This window comes from Alosa pseudoharengus, unplaced genomic scaffold, assembly GCF_046254945.1.
Source record: "Alosa pseudoharengus isolate Yale_2024_CS ecotype anadromous, Long Island Sound unplaced genomic scaffold, YU_APseudo_1.1 YU_APseudo_1.1_scf_11, whole genome shotgun sequence".
NCBI classification, from domain to species: domain Eukaryota; kingdom Metazoa; phylum Chordata; class Actinopteri; order Clupeiformes; family Clupeidae; genus Alosa; species Alosa pseudoharengus.
The window spans coordinates 39,368,128-39,385,202 of record NW_027468576.1 but is presented as its reverse complement, the minus strand read 5'-3'; the positions used below and the strand labels follow the sequence as shown (position 1 = coordinate 39,385,202).

Below are 17,075 nucleotides of genomic sequence, written 5' to 3'. Positions count from 1 at the left end.
GCAGATATTCTCCTTCAGAATCAGAATAGGTGAATAACAGATCCAAGACTTCATCACACGTTAATTTTTTTTTCAACATTTGGTGTATTTCTGCTTCAATTTGTGCAAAACTATGGCCCGCATCGCTTCCGCGTTATGGAGGAAATGCACGTCTTCTTCGTGTGTTTCTCGCGTGTTTTTCGTATGCTTCCTGAAAACTCTGAGTGTCTGCCAACTAGTGGTCAAGTACAAATGAGATTTACACTGTACTCGCGTCTATCGTCTGTTTTATTCAGTAATGACGCTTGTCACAATATTGCGACATGGGCGGTTAGAGGGTTAAACACACGTGGGGAAACTGAACAATCTAACCAGTAGACTATGATAAACTACCAAATAAAGCTAATTTGTTTACAATATTTCCAGGCTTCAACCAGTGCTGCTTTTCATTCAGACTTATGTGCACATTTATTTATTTATGTGTTTTTCATAATTGTGTTGCTATTTATTTTCCCTGTTTACTTTGATTGATAACTGAGGTGATTAAAATCAGAGGAAGGTTAAGTTTAAAATAAAAGTGTTTAAATTGAACTTTTTTTTTTCTTCTGGTCCTTATCTGAAATAGATTTTAATATAATTATCAATATCGACTGATATGAAATACTTCTATCGTGATAAAGTTTTCAGCCATATCGCCCAGCCCTAAGATGCACTGTATTTTAAATTGAACTGCGAAGTGTTTCAAGTACCTTGTTGCTTCTGAGTATTTATTGTGTCCTTAAATAAATTTGTCTAATTGTCTTTGATATAAGGGTAGCCTATATAACATGTTCATTCGGAATATTAATAAAATAAAATTTGCTTGCATTGTGTTCGTGAATCTCTTCTATTTTGTGAGCGCTTTGGTAGGCTACCCTTTGCTACACACCCTGCACTCCTGAAACATGACAGGGACTTTCACGCACTCGCCAGGTTAGGAATGTGACGTCAGGGCGCAGGAGTCGGGTGGATTAGAAAGTTCACCGCGAAGCCTGGCAAGGAGTTGGCAGAGTTTTCCCAACTGTCCGTCACTTAAGCCCCGGTCCGGTCCTTCTGTCAGAGGTGTCGGTTATGGACAAACTCAGGGCTACGTTGGGTGGTCGCGATGGCCAGAGTGATGGCAGAAATATTATCGAGGTAAGTTATTTCGATGTCCAGAAGCATTGTGGATGCTGTAGCCTACTGCTCCGAGGCAAACCATATCGGAGGGATCAAACATTGAATACAATCTTACATTTATCATACATTAGGTTATTGACGAGCAGATTTAGGAGAGTGTTTTTAATATTACTGTATTCCACCGTATTAAACCTCACTAAATGTCCTACGGGTAGTCAATGTGTTTTGGCTGATTAGGCAAAACTTTCATTCAAACTCCATTTAGGCAGCGAATGAAGCGTCCACTCTTGGATGGGGAACGCGCGTGAAAGGATTCATCGCCTGTATGGTCATCGGAGTTGGGTGCACTGTTCTGGTGAGTATTTGGATGACTTTGCGCCTCTGTATTTTGTTTAGTTTCTTCCTCACGGAAGATTTGGGGTAAGATGGAACTAGGACAAGTGCATATGAGAAGAAGGAACCAGAAAACCGAGTTGCGGTGCAGGTTTTACCAGATCTGAGGAATGTCATTCAGCCCAAAGTGCTGTATCTGATTGTCCACGTGTCTCTGTTATTGCTTAGCCACCCTGTGCCATCACTGCTGAAGATATTATTGATTTATTTTGCAGGGGGTGTGTTGCTTATTTATTCCCAAACTAGGGCTGATTATCTTCATTGTCTTCTACACCTTTGGAAATGTTTGCTCCCTTGCAAGGTGAGTCACTGTAAGATTGATGTCACCATAATAGACTACACGAGGTTGATGAGCTAGAGATCTTCAGCAGGGGGTTTTCAGCGTTACTGCAGGATAGGACAGGGCAGGGGTCCCCAAATGATGGTGGCTGAGTGGCATGTGTTAGGTTGTTCCTACAAAAAACATCTGAAAGTAATTATTATTTCAATGGCATTATAAAGTACTTTTATACATTACACTATAGGCCACCCTACACATTATTGTTGTCTGGGTTTGATAAGCAACCATATGTCATAAGGTGTCCCTCCTCAACCATGTCTATATCAGCTCCCTTACCTGAAAAAACATTTAAGACCTCTGAGCTATGCTGTGAGATGTAGCCTATAACGTTTAAAACCAATGAGCTATGCTGTGAGATGTAGCCTATAACGTTTAAAACCAATGAGCTATGCTATGAGATGTAGCCATACACTTAGCATGTGGATTTTGTATGTATGCCTGTCTCAGTTGTATGGTTTAATGTGTGTGTATGTCTGTCTCACTTTTATAGTTTAATGTGTGTATGCCTGTCTCAGTTGTACATGTAATGTATTTATGTGTGTGTGTGTACGTCTCAGTTGTACTGTGTAATGTGTGTGTGTGTGTGTGTGTGTGTGCACGTCTCAATTGTACAGTGTAATGTGTTTGTGTGTGTGTGCACGTCTCAGTTGTACGGTGTAATGTGTGTGTATGTGTGTGTACAAGTCTCAGTTGTACGGTGTGTGTGTATGTGTGTGTGTACACGTCTCAGTTGTACAGTGTAATGTGTGTGTGTATGTGTGTGTGCACGTCTCAGCTGTACAGTGTAATGTCTCCTCAGCACCATGTTCTTGATGGGCCCACTGAAGCAGCTGAAGAGGATGTGTGATAAGACGCGGTTCTTCGCCACTGCCGTCATGATCGTGAGTCGCCTAGAACCAGTCTGCTCTTCCCTCTTTAGCCAGACAGCGCGTTGGAATAGGAACTTCTCTTTTGATTACAGAAACGGTTAGAATCAGAATTGTTGCAGTGAACTGTGTGGTATAGGCATTGTTGTGAAAGACATGGATAAAAGTGTTTGCTAAAATGAATAAATGTAAATGTAGTTATTATATAATATATTATATAATGTAAATACATATATGTAGTTATTCTGTGCATTGTAGGCCCTAATTTAAATGACGGGGGAAAATGGAAAGTCTGTCAGCAAGCAAAGTTGTAGTCGTGCATGAACTATAGCTATTCTATGGCATGTGGGAGCACTGAGTCAAGATCTTGTCTTTGGTGTTCAACTGATATATTTTTTTTTTCCTTAGTGGTAAATATAGCCCAAGTTAGACTGAAGACTTTTCTCTTTGCCCTACGTCTCCATTGTAGATGTGGATTTCTTTGTTATAAAACAAAGAAATCCACCAGACCTCACCAGACCTCAAATCAGAGTATGTAGTTAAGTGGGTAGTTAAGTGGGTGTCATTGTTTGTATTGTCCCCTCATATCTGATTGATAATGACAAGGCTGATCAGCAACCTCAACATCACTGTACACTCATGACTCTCTTTTTTTTCTTTTCTTAAAGACTTGTTTAGTGCTGACCATCTGTGCAGTCTTCTGGGTGAGTGTTTCTCTCTGGACAAGTGCGTCCAGTCAAACGCTATTCTCCCAAGTGGCTCGTTTGGTGTTTAGTAAACATTGTCTTTATTGTCTTTATTAAGATATTTCTCATGGTAGGCTGATGGTTGTGTGAGAATACTGTAGCAGATCTATGTCCCCTTCCCTCGACACTCTCTTCTTCATAGTGTCAGTATATGCAGTTCTCTACAGCCATCACGGGTCATTTGTTTCAGTGATGTAGTTTGATGTGTGTGTTCTATCTGTATTTTTTCAGTGGAAAATCTTTGTTCTTGCTCTGGTGTTCGTCATTCTGCAGTCCATTGCTTTTGCCTGGTGAGTGAGAACACGCTTTATTGGAGTAAATAAAGATCAAGTAGCGACTGATTGGTTTACACTAAAATACTTATATTCCTTATTTGTAATTAATTTATTTGTTTGTTTGTTTACAGGTATGGCTTGTCGTATATTCCATTTGCAAGGTCAGTGATTTTAGTTTGGTCTTGAGGTGTACAGTCGCTTCCTATAGCACATTCCAAACACACATACCTGCATAAATACACAACCCCAGGCACAGAGAGAGATAGACAGACCAAGGCAGACAGGCAAACGTGTAGACTACACAAGCAAACAAACGCACACACACACACACACACACAATTTGATCGACAGACACACTCCGTACTCATAGTCAACATAGCTATGTCCACATGAGGGCGCTGTTTGTCTGTTTATGGGGTTACGTTATGGGTCATTCATTCCCTGTAATATGATGGGTTACGTTATCGGTCTTTCCCTGTAATATGATGGGTTTACGTTATGGGTCATTCCCTCTATGTATGATGGGGTTGCATTATGGGTCATTTGTCTGTATATGATGGAGTTACGTTATGGGTCATTCCAATGATCGTAAAAATCCCAGTACCTGTTTTTTCAAATCATCAGGTTATGGTGGTATGAATGGTTCACCACAATTCAATACAGTATACTCTCAAATGTATACCTTCCATAACACAAGTTGTCATTCAAGACTTTCATTCAAGTCTTTGACCAGTCCACCTCTTACGGCATGGGAGCCAGATAGATAGATAGATACTGTAGATAGATAGATAGATAGATACGTTATTGATCCCCAAGGGGAAATTCAAGATAGCCAGGTAGTCTTTGACCTTTGACCTTCCACCTCTAACACCTTCTGATTGTATTCTGCCTCTGTGCTTCTCAGGGATGCAGTACTGAAGTTTTTGTCCATGATGTGCCGGGTTTGTATCAAAGAATGAGCCGAAGACGCTGACGGATTCAGCCATAACACTGAGCTTTTGAGTTTACACTCCCCTGTGAAATACCTGCTTAGATACTGTTACAGGTCATTTAATGACTGGTCTTTTGGCAGGGCTGTATATTTGATATGCAAGAAATCACAAGCTATGAAGAGTTTATAATATGTGGTGTTTGAATTGTACATTTTATTATTATTTTTGCAGAATTATTCATTTTAATATACTGATAGAGCTTTTGGCCTTTTTGGAAAATGTAAAATATTGTGTTTTTAATTGTAAATGTCTGAAATAATGGTCATATTAAAAATGGTTACACACACTGATTGTATGAAATGTATAGCCTGTGTTTTATATGAATATAATAGGCTGTAACTGAACACACTATGGTGTTTTTGTTTGTTTGTTTATTTATTTTAAGTGAATATAGTGGTAGCCTGCTTAAACATGTGTCATTATCTTATAATTTACTCTCCAGTGTTTATTCCTTATTGGTTCAGACGTCTGACTAAGTCGGACTGACTTGAATAAACTTTTCCATAACTCACAGGCGTAGGCTAAGCCTATTTCTTTTAATAGGCTGTCTTAAATAAAGAGAGGAACTAATTAGGCTACAGTGCTGTCCTTTTGATTCTAACGCACGCTTCAAACCTTATTAGATGTTACAGACAGGAAGGGGAAATGTTTCATTAAACATGATACAATGTTGCGAGTGGTTGCTCTAACATGTGTTGTCCTTAGCGACGATTGTACTACATCTCCCGTGTTTCCTACGATGAAAGCGAAGGCTCATGGGAAGTCAAAACGGATACTTCCATTTCCTGTCAGACAGACTTGTTTCTACACCGAAAATATCTCGCTGTTGCTCGTAGTACATATTTTATGCGGGCAAGATATACAAAGCGTGCTGTTTAGCTTTAGCATAACGAAATAGTTCCTTTTCGACATCGTTTCTGATGCAGATAAACTACTCGCTGCTAGATGGTGCGCAGCGCAACCTTAAAAGGGCAACCAAAGAGTGGCGTGTGGGACCCGCCTGATCACACCATACCAGTGGAGCGCAAGTAAGAGAATTCCCTAACTAGGCCTGCACCCCCACCCTTTGTTGTAGTGCAAAGTTTTACACAAGATTCACTGAGTAATTATATACATCAAAATACATACATAGATCCATAGTTTTTTCTCTCCAATTTTTGGCATTCCCATTCGTGATATGTCTTCAATTGATTAGCTTTTATTGGTATGTTTATAAACTAACAGCACTTGCATTTCTGAGTTGCTGACTGTGTCTTCACCTATACTGTAGCCTACATTATTTAAGCAACAATTCCATGACCCCTATAACAATCGTAATGTCTTGGCCTCCTTATCCCTCTAGATTAGAATCTCTGACATGGAGGAGTCTGTTTTTATAGAAATTATGTTGACACTGGTGTTAATTAATTTCAGTTGACCGTTGTAGGTGAGAGGCGGTTGCCATGGCATCCTCTAAGGATGCTGTGAGGCGTCAGAGGCGGAGAGAGCTGGACGCAAGGCGGAGCAAATCACGCGTGCGGCTGGGAGCATGTCTCCCACACTGGGGTAAACTGAAGGACAGCCTGGGGTTCACGCTGCATTCAGAGCTGGCTCAATATCTACTGGAGAGGTACACACACACACACACACACACACACACACACACACACACACACACACACAGCCTAGCCCTGAGTTCACACTGCACTCACCGATCTCAGTATCTGCTGGAGGGGTATAAACACTCTCTCACACACACACACACACACACACACACACACACAGCCTGGGCATGGTAAATACACACATACAGATTTCCTACACACATTTGTACCATGAATAGTAATTTTACCACCATTAACTAATCGTCTTCTTGGTATTCAGTATTCAGGTTCCTGATTTGCTTTCCTCTCTCTCCCTTTAGCTACATCTCTAAGGCGTCCGCAAAATGCTCATGTAAGTCCAATTCAGATTGGTTCACAATCTACCCACCATAACATAACAATGTACCCACCATAATAACCTATCCAACATAATGTACCCACCATAACAACCTACCCACCATAACAATGTACCCACCATAACAACCTACCCACCATAACAACCTACCCACCATAACAATGTATCCACCATAACAACCTACCCACCATAACAATGTACTCATTATAACAATGTTCTCACCATAACAATGTACCCACCATAACAATGTACTCATTATAACAATGTACCCACCATAACAATGTACTCATTATAACAATGTACCCATCATAGCAATGTATCCATCATAACAATCTTCTCACTATAACAATGTACTCATTATAACACTATCACAACATATGTAACAACGTAGCCTACGCATCATAACAATGTACGCATTATAACAATGTACTCATCATAACATCACCAATTCAGCTGGGTTCACTATCACATCATACTCATAACATCACCAAAATTCTGAAGCATTATTTTAAAAGCAGTCCGGTTTTGAAGCATCATATTAATAGCCATAGAGTTTTACCTATTCTAGTTATAAGCAGTACGGTTTTGAAGCATCATATTAATAGCCATAGAGTTTTACCTATTCTAGTTAAAAGCAGTACGGTTTTGAAGCATCATAGTAATAGCCGTAGAGTTTTACCTATTCTAGTTATAAGCAGTACGGTTTTGAAGCATCATAGTAATAGCCATAGAGTTGTACCTGTTCTAGTTAAAAGCAGTACGGTTTTGAAGCATCATAGTAATAGCCGTAGAGTTTTACCTATTCTAGTTATAAGCAGTACGGTTTTGAAGCATCATATTAATAGCCATAGAGTTTTACTTGTTCTAGTCAGTGTCCTAGCTATGGTGTTTGTGGCTTTTTTTACAAAGTAAATTGAGGTTCTCTTCGTCCTAGCTTGTTTTTCTCATTTCTCTCCCTCTCTCTCTCTCCCTCCCTCTCTCTCTCTCTCTCTCTCTCTCTCTCTCTCTCTCTCTCTCTTTCTCTCTCTCTCTCTCTCTCTCTCTCTCTCTCTTTCTCTCTCTGCAGGCTCTAGAGAGGAGTCGGCCATCATGGCGTCAGTGGAGGCGCTTCACAGGCTGGTGCTGCTGGTCCACAGCCATGGGCAGCACTGCCCGCACCCCCCCTCCCTCCAGCAGGGCGCGGTCACTGCAGGGTCCACCCCGTGCCCAGGGCAGAGCCGGGCGCCGCCCAGCGGGACGCCTGAGCTGGGCACTAACGCCAACGCCAACGTTGGGTCAGAGAACGGGCTTGCGTCCACGGGAGTTGGACCGGCAGAATCCCCGGAGGCGATGGAGGGGGAGCTCTGCCTGAGCTACGCGTGCGAGAGCGGCCATGTTTTCTCCTGGATCCCAAAGGCACCACTGGGTGGCGAGGGGAGTGGAGGAGGAGGGGGGGCCACAGGCGCGGACACGAGTCTCACTGCAGATGCCCCCAGGGGCCCGAGTCTCACTGCAGACGCCCCCAGGGGCCCGAGTCTCACTGCAGACGCCCCCAGGGGCCCGAGTCTCACTGCAGACGCCCCCAGGGAGGGGGGGCCGTGGGGAAACGGGGAGGCCGAGGGGGACGTGGGGGGGGCCGGAGTGGACGTGGGGGGGGCCGGAGTGGACGTGGGGGGGGCCGGAGTGGACGAGGGCTCTGTCATGAGGACCAGGAGTCGCACGGTGGTGGGGACAGAGATGCCGACGCCGCATCAGGCAGCGCAGGGGGCAGAGGAGGGTTCAAGGGGACAGGTGGAGCTCCCAGGTCACACCGCAGAGGAAGCAAGCACCAGAGGTAAGCAGCTTAGTCTGCTGTTTTCACCTACCTGTTTGTGCCGTCCGCTGAGTGACCGCTGTTCTGTCTTTCAGAGGGCAGTGGCCCGGTGGACACAGACGCAGGAAACGTTGCCGTGCCAACAGGATGTCCTCAATCATCACAGCCCTGGTACAGTATATGGAAACCCTGCAAAGTTAGCAAGCACAGCAAACGTAACAGGCTCTGACGGAAAGCCGTAGCCCCAAGTCATGTTTTCACCTCATCTCACATCAGGTATTCTCAGGTCTTTATCAAAGTCTCGATAAATTCATCAGCTACATTATAATCTCTCATCAACGCTGCACGTATTTACTAATGATTTTAGGATATGATGTAAACATATTTATATTATGACTATTACACAGACATTAACAGGGTTAACTGGTACAGCTATATTGATCATACTTCTCAAATGTTTCGCCAGCACTGAGTCAGCCACACCATCTAAAGTGACCAATGGGAACCCTAATAAGAGGACAGAACCTTCGGACCACAGCAGCGTGGCTGCAGAACCAGTCGCTCTCACCACCAGGTGGCGCTTATGAGTCTGTGTGCAGGATGTACAGAATGCTTTGATATTTAACCTCAACCTCATTATATTTGCTAAACGGCCTTTTGTGTATCTAGCAGGACGAGCGTGCCACGCGACGAGGTTCCTCTGGGGGGCAAAAGGAAAAGGTTTGTGTCTAACGTTCTTGCGCTGACTTGCTCTGTTCATTGCACGCCTACAGTGCAGCGTCGTGCTGCCTCCTTTATCACTAGTCATCTCAGGAGGAAGCACATGACATGTGAACAGCAAGCCCCACCCATTTCTGAAAGTACCTTAAACTACACAGGCGTTGCCCTTCACCAGTCTTGCATAAGCATGGAGATCTGGCGTTTATTTTACATGCACATTTAGCTAAAACAATTTACTCTGTTGAACAGTTATTTCCATGTTCATATACAGTATATTCATGTTAAATACACATTTTAATATGTGCAAAATATACCAAGTGGCTCTTACTGTTGTAAGCCTCTTGCTCTGCTCCCTCCTCTAAGGTCCAACTGCAGGAACAGACTTGAGGAGTTGAATATGTTAGTTGAGCATTGTGCCCATCAAAAGGTGTTTACTTGTACTGACCTACCCCAACAGGAAAGCAACCCCCAAAGAAATACTGCTGTGCACCTATGAGGGCTGTGAAAAGATCTTCTCCAATCGACAGTACCTCAACGTAAGTGCAGACCAACCAATCAACAGTACCTCAGTGTAAGTACAGTCAAACCAAGTCAAGTCAAGTTTATTTATATAGCACATTTCATACACAGAGGTCATTCAATGTGCTTTACATAAACAAAACCAAACAATAATAACAAATAAAAGCATAGAAGGGCGATATAGTCAAAGAATAGATCAAAAGGTAAAGATCATAATAAAAGAAAACATAAAACACAAGGTAAAATCATTTAAAAATAGAGAATGATTAAAAAGACAAAATAAAAGAAACAAGGTAGAATAATTTTCAAGACAGACTCAGAAATTATAACTCAGTGCAGTTAGTAGAAAGCATCTGAGAACAGTACTGGTCTTGTCAACAGTACCTCATGTAAGTACCGTCAAAGGACTGGCTTAGAGTCCCACATTAAGAGAGTTTTTTAATCTGCAGTTAGTGTTAGTCCACTACATGAAGCCTGAGGTGCATTCAAATTCACAAACATAAGCAAGCTTGAGTTGTTTGCTAAATGTTTGCGAACACTTGCAATCCGTTTGAGGAGGTAGTTCTCTGTGAACATACAGTCGAGCTGGACAGAGGGCTTAAAATGTAATATTTACACCTAATAGGTCAAATTGAACTATTGTGAGAAAACATTCGGAACGAACATTTCCCACTCTTTGCCAATTTTGAACGCACTTCTACTGTGAAAGCCTGCTGCTGCTGTAGTCACGGTGATCTTCTCCTTTGGTCAGCATCACACGAAGTACCAGCATGTCCAGCAGAAGACCTTCATCTGTTCCCACCCGACCTGTGGAAAGTCCTTCAACTTCAAAAAACATCTCAAGGAACACGAGAAACTGCACAGTGGTGAGTCCTTTACAGTGTGTCTGGAGATCTCGGCCTCTTCCTCTCTGTCTTTACGTACTGTAGGCTGGTAAGATCTATGAAGCACTACTGCTGAAAGTCCAGCTATTATGTTTTGGTTCCATAAGCATTTAGTCTCATTGAAGTGGAGTTTGGAGGCCTATCTCTGAGCTGGTGTTAGTAAAGTCTTTGCTGGTGTTTGCTGTGTTGCCGTGAATAAAGTGTGTGTGTGTGTGTGTGTGTGTGTGTGTGTGTGTGTGTGTGTGTGTGTGTGTGTGTGTGTGTGTGTGTGTGTGTGTGTGTGTGTGTGTGTGTGTGTGTGTGTGTGACAGACCAGAGAGACTACATCTGTGAGTACTGTGCTCGAGGCTTTCGCACCAGTAGTAACCTGCTCATCCATCGACGTATCCACACAGGAGAAAAGCCACTACAGTAAGAGCAACGACATCTTTACACCTTAACACCAGTAGCCCATTCTGCTGTGTTAGCTTGCTCCTTAACACCAGTAGCCCATTCTGCTGTGTTAGCTTGCTCCTTAACACCAGTAGCCCATTCTGCCTGCGTTAGCTTGCTCCTTAACACCAATATTGCATCCTGCCTGTGTTAGCTTGCTCCTTAACACCAGTAGCCCATTCTGCCTGTGTTAGCTTGCTCCTTAACACCAGTAGCCCATTCTGCTGTGTTAGCTTGCTCCTTAACACCAGTAGCCCATTCTGCCTGCGTTAGCTTGCTCCTTAACACCGATATTGCATCCTGCCTGTGTTAGCTTGCTCCTTAACACCAGTAGCCCATTCTGCTGTGTTAGCTTGCTCCTTAACACCAGTAGCCCATTCTGCCTGTGTTAGCTTGCTCCTTAACACCAGTAGCCCATTCTGCCTGCGTTAGCTTGCTCCTTAACACAAATATTGCATCCTGCCTGTGTTAGCTTGCTCCTTAACACCAGTAGCCCATTCTGCCTGTGTTAGCTTGCTCCTTAACACCAGTAGCCCATTCTGCTGTGTTAGCTTGCTCCTTAACACCAGTAGCCCATTCTGCCTGTGTTAGCTTGCTCCTTAACACCAGTAGCCCATTCTGCTGTTAGCTTGCTCCTTAAAGCAACACCAAAGAACTTTTCCTCTGCACTAGCCTATTTGTTTATCCAGCGCGGCTTTGCAAATAACAATGTCCACAGACAAGGTAGAATATGTTGCATGATTTTATGAAAGTAGCCTACGATGTATTGCGACATCAGATGCAAGTCAAGCCATTTGTAGTTTCTCATGTCTCATTCCATCGAACTACAGATCCGCTACCCGATCTGGCAAACTTACATAGTGCGGTTATAGCCGATAGAGGGCCGCGAAGCGAATGCAGAAAGTGCCGTTCACCCTGTTACGAGTTGATGAACCACTGAAACGATTTTGGAAACATTATTTTAAGGTACAAAAAACTCTTTGGTGTTGCTTTAACACCAGTAGCCCATTCTGCCTGCAATAGCTTGCTCTGTGTACTGTATTTGTCCAGATATGCTAACATGGCATGTAAGAGGACGACGTGTTGTTTTTGCGATGGTTTGTGTGTTGATCATTTTGACGGTTTATATCCAGGTGTGATTGTGTGCACGTCAATGAGGAATTCTGACTCTGCCTTCACCTGCCTTCAGAAGGCTGTGTCATTTATGGCTGTGTGGTTTATAAGTGTGTGGTTGTTCAGTAGGGGTGTGTGCATGTGTGTCTGTGTGTCTGTGTGTGTGTGTGTGTGTGTCTGTGTGTGTGTGTGTGTGTGTGTGTGTGTGTGCGTGTGCGTGTGCGTGTGTCTGTGTGTCTGTGTGTGTGTGCGTGTGCGTGTGCGTGTGCGTGTGCGTGTGCGTGTGCGTGTGCGTGTGCGTGTGCGTGTGCGTGTGCGTGTGTGTGTGTGTGTGTGTGTGTGTGTGTGTGTGTTCACTTGTTCACATTCCTGTGAAATTCCAGCTGTGTGTATCACCCTCTCCGCTTGTGTTCCCTGGTGTGATATGTGTCATATCACCTGGCCTCAGAAGGTGTGTGTGTGTGTGTGTGTGTGTGTGTGTGTGTGTGTGTGTGTGTGTGTGTGTGTGTGTGTGTGTGTGTGTGTGTGTGTGTGTGTGCGCGTGCGTGTGTGTGTGTGCGCGTGCGTGCGCGTGCGTTGCCTCCCAGGTGTGAGGTGTGTGGTTTCACCTGCTGCCAGAAGGCCTCCCTGAACTGGCACATGAGGAAGCACAACGCGGAGAGCTCGTACCAGTTCCCCTGCGACATCTGTGGCCGCCGCTTCGAGAAGAGGGACAACGTCACCGCTCACCGGAGCAAGAGCCACCCCGAATACCCTGCCAGTGCCGTGGCTTCCAGTGCCCTTTCTGCCCCAGTGGCTTCCACTGCCCCGTCTCCAGCCCCTACAGAGGTCTGTATCACCTACCAAGGCTGCTGATAGGCCATCAGAAAAGAAGGCTCACGCTGAAACATCAGAACCCTCCAAAGGCCAGCGTCCCTCGGCACCTTCCCCAACTCCTCGTCACCGCGCCGACACGATAACATGGACACTACTGGAATGACTGCTGAAAGCGAAGCATCTGCATCAAACTCCCAAGGACCTCAGCAGTCAAATGGAGTCTTTGAACACGTACATGAGCACATACAAGACCCCCCCCCACCACACACACACACACACATCCTACAGAGCAGATGAAAAAGGTGGTAGGGATAGCCACCATATTCAAAAAGTCTTTTCAGCGCAATGAGTCATTATTTGGTGACTTTGCGTCATTTGAATACCTGTGTGCATGCATTAAGTCTTCTCCTCAGATTTTATTACAGACTATTTACAGGCCTCCAAAACATTCAGCTAAAGTGTTTCTTGTACAGTTAGGTGAATTGTTGTCAGCCATTTGCATACATTTCAACTGTCTTATTATATCAGGGGATCTAAACGTGCATGTGGATAATCCTGAAAACACTTGCCAATGAATGAGTTGTGCTATTTGATTCCTTCTACCTAACACACTCTCTTGGCCATACTCTCAACCTCGTTATTGCAAAGGGTCTCAATGTCTACAAGTGTTAAAGACCTGGTCTTATCTGATCATAATTATTATCGTGTGTTGTTTAATGTGTCTATGTCCCCAACACACTCAGAACAGATCTGTCGTGGTAAGAAGGAGAATCATAAATGATCACACAAGGGCTCTCTTTGAGCAGGCACTTTCACAGACGTCAAGTTAAGGGTCAGACTTGGTAGAAGGTTCACTGGATTAATTTAGTGCAAAAATGACAAATATTATGGATGACATTGCGCCATAAAAATTCAAGACAGTCACTGACAATCAGAAAGCACCATGGAAACAAAATCCAGCGGTTAAAATCCTAAAAGGAGAATGTAGAAAGACCGAAAGAAAATGGCCCAAATACAAACTTCAGATTCACCATGAAATCCATAAAGAGATGCTCCGCACATATAAATATGCAAAGCAAGAAAGTCTTTCTTGTCCTACATAATCAGTAAAAGTACAAATAACGTGCACTATTTTGAAGTTAACAAATCCCCCCTCACAGTTAGCACCTGAACTTCTTCAACTAATAAATGCAATTCATTTGAAGAGTTTGCATCTTTCTTCAAGAGTAAGATTGATAAAATCTGACTGAAAATATCTTCTCAATCACTAACTCAGCATCTGGCAGTGCCAGCTACAAAGGCTGGGAACCTTAACTTGGTGTCAGAGTTTAGCTCCGGTGTCTCCAACTTTGTTTCCTCCAAGAGCTACTTTAACAAAATGAACATGGCCGTGACCTCAACCTTATGTTGAGAGCTACTCAGAAACAGGTGGGGAGCTACTGGTAGCTTGTGAGCTACCTGTTGGAGACCCCTGGTTAAGCTGGATAGACTATGAAACTCTGGGAAAAACAGTACAGAATCTCAACTCTTCCACATGTGGCTTAGACACTGCCAAATCTGTTTTTCACCTCAAAGCAGCAGGCGTGCTTCACATTGTAAATGTATCATTACTGTCTGGCACATTTCCTAAGTCCCTGAAAACAGCTGTTGTAAAGCCCCTTCTGAAGAGGAATAACCTGGATGCCGTCATGCTAAACAATTACAGGCCCATATCCAATCTACCATTTATTGGGGAAATCGATGAAAAAATAGTCTTTAATCAACTAACCACCTTAACATCAAATGGGTATTTTGATGATTACTTTCAGTCAGGTTTTCGGGCAAATCACAGCATTGAAACAGCACTTATTAATATTAAGGTTTTAAATGACATACAATACAAATGCAGGCAAATAATTTGTCCTAGTGCTACTGGACCTTAGTGCACACATTTGACACTGTTGATTGCAACATATTACTGCTCATACTAGAGCACTGGGTTGGATTTACAGTATAGTTATCAATTGGCTCAACTGACCACGTTACTCCAATACTTAAGTCCCTGCGAACTGAACTGACCACGTTACTCCAATACTTAAGTCCCTGCGAACTGAACTGACCACGTTACTCCAATACTTAAGTCCCTGCGAACTGAACTGACCACGTTACTCCAATACTTAAGTCCCTGCAAACTGAACTGACCACGTTACTCCTGCGAACTGAACTGACCACGTTACTCCTGCGAACTGAACTGACCACGTTACAACCAATACTTAAGTCCCTGCGAACTGAACTGACCACGTTACTCCAATACTTAAGTCCCTGCGAACTGAACTGACCACGTTACTCCTGCGAACTGAACTGACTACGTTACTCCTGCGAACTGAAGTCCCTGCGAACTGAACTGACCACGTTACTCCAATACTTAAGTCCCTGCGAACTGAACTGACCACGTTACTCCAATACTTAAGTCCCTGCGAACTGAACTGACCACGTTACTCCTGCGAACTGAACTGACCACGTTACTCCTGCGAACTGAACTGACCACGTTACTCCAATACTTAAGTCCCTGCGAACTGAACTGACCACGTTACTCCAATACTTAAGTCCCTGCGAACTGAACTGACCACGTTACTCCTGCGAACTGAACTGACCACGTTACTCCAATACTTAAGTCCCTGCGAACTGAACTGACCACGTTACTCCAATACTTAAGTCCCTGTGAACTGAACTGACCACGTTACTCCAATACTTAAGTCCCTGCGAACTGAACTGACCACGTTACTCCTGCGAACTGAACTGACCACGTTACTCCTGCGAACTGAACTGACCACGTTACTCCAATACTTAAGTCCCTGCGAACTGAACTGACCACGTTACTCCTGCGAACTGAACTGACCACGTTACTCCTGCGAACTGAACTGACCACGTTACTCCAATACTTAAGTCCCTGCGAACTGAACTGACCACGTTACTCCAATACTTTAAGTCCCTGCGAACTGAACTGACCACGTTACTCCTGCGAACTGAACTGACCACGTTACTCCTGCGAACTGAACTGACCACGTTACTCCTGCGAACTGAACTGACCACGTTACTCCTGCGAACTGAACTGACCACGTTACTCCAATACTTAAGTCCCTGCGAACTGAACTGACCACGTTACTCCAATACTTTAAGTCCCTGCGAACTGAACTGACCACGTTACTCCAATACTTTAAGTCCCTGCGAACTGAACTGACCACGTTACTCCAATACTTAAGTCCCTGCACTGGCCTCCAGTGAGTCCACGACTGCTTGTTTACTGTATAATCAGTAAATGGAACGGGACCTAATGACCCATCAGACATGCTCAGAGATCAGCAGAACACACCGTGCCGACGTCTCAGGTCTCAGGAGCACAACTTGCTAGTAGAACTGGCTATAGCCAGTACATATATGTAGCACAGCTTAGTTGCAATGCGGTTCAGCTCTGGAACAAACTTTCAGATGACATCAAAAAGGTCCCAACTGTAGACAGTTTTAAATCTAGACTTAAGACCAAATTGTTCTCAGATGACCGTTTTAAATCCAGACCTAAAACCAAACTGTTCTCAGATGACAGTTTTAAATCCAGACTTAAGACCAAACTGTTTTCAGATGCCTTTTGCTGATGCACTCCCTGTTATCACCGAGAATTTAATTAATTAAATCTCTTTTAATTATTCTACCTTGGATCTTTTATGGTTTCTTTTTAATTATTACGTATACTTAACTTTTTAAAAAAATATTTAACTATTGCCCTTTTATGTTTTTATGTACTATTCCTGTTTGCTTGTGTTTATGTAAAGCACATAGAATGACCCCTGTGTTGAAATGTGCTATATAAATACATTTGCCTTGACTATGGACTCTACTCACTATGGACTCTACTCACTATGGACTATACTGACTATGGACTCTACTGACTGGACCCTCTCCTGTCCCCTCAGTACAAGTCTGATTCGGGGTGGGGGGGGGGGGTGCAACTCTCAGGGCATGTATACACTTTTGGGTGAGCTGATCACTAATGGACATATTGCCGATACATATCGCCATTTACTCATGTATCCAAGGTGCACAACCATCAGGAGGACGCGTTCGTGTTTACACAA

General features: G+C 43.6%; 2 protein-coding genes across 2 annotated transcripts; both read left to right on the top strand.

Annotated features, from left to right (window-relative positions):
- The first annotated feature begins 969 nt into the window (after positions 1-969).
- On the top strand, positions 970-5,262 carry sft2d2a (SFT2 domain containing 2a). The gene is made up of 8 exons (XM_076277713.1): positions 970-1,155; positions 1,403-1,492; positions 1,746-1,831; positions 2,670-2,751; positions 3,405-3,440; positions 3,714-3,772; positions 3,889-3,918; positions 4,662-5,262. Exons 1-8 carry the CDS (start codon positions 1,090-1,092, stop codon positions 4,714-4,716), a joined length of 504 nt encoding a protein of 167 aa, XP_076133828.1. The 5' UTR covers positions 970-1,089; the 3' UTR covers positions 4,717-5,262.
- Positions 5,263-5,552: 290 nt separating this feature from the next.
- On the top strand, positions 5,553-16,873 carry znf692 (zinc finger protein 692). The gene is made up of 11 exons (XM_076275478.1): positions 5,553-5,777; positions 6,163-6,358; positions 6,653-6,684; positions 7,754-8,500; positions 8,575-8,650; positions 8,946-9,053; positions 9,149-9,199; positions 9,657-9,735; positions 10,470-10,584; positions 10,914-11,013; positions 12,735-16,873. The coding sequence occupies exons 2-11, from the start codon at positions 6,192-6,194 to the stop codon at positions 13,000-13,002; spliced, it is 1,743 nt and encodes a 580-aa protein (XP_076131593.1). The 5' UTR covers positions 5,553-5,777; positions 6,163-6,191; the 3' UTR covers positions 13,003-16,873.
- The last annotated feature ends 202 nt before the right edge of the window (positions 16,874-17,075 follow it).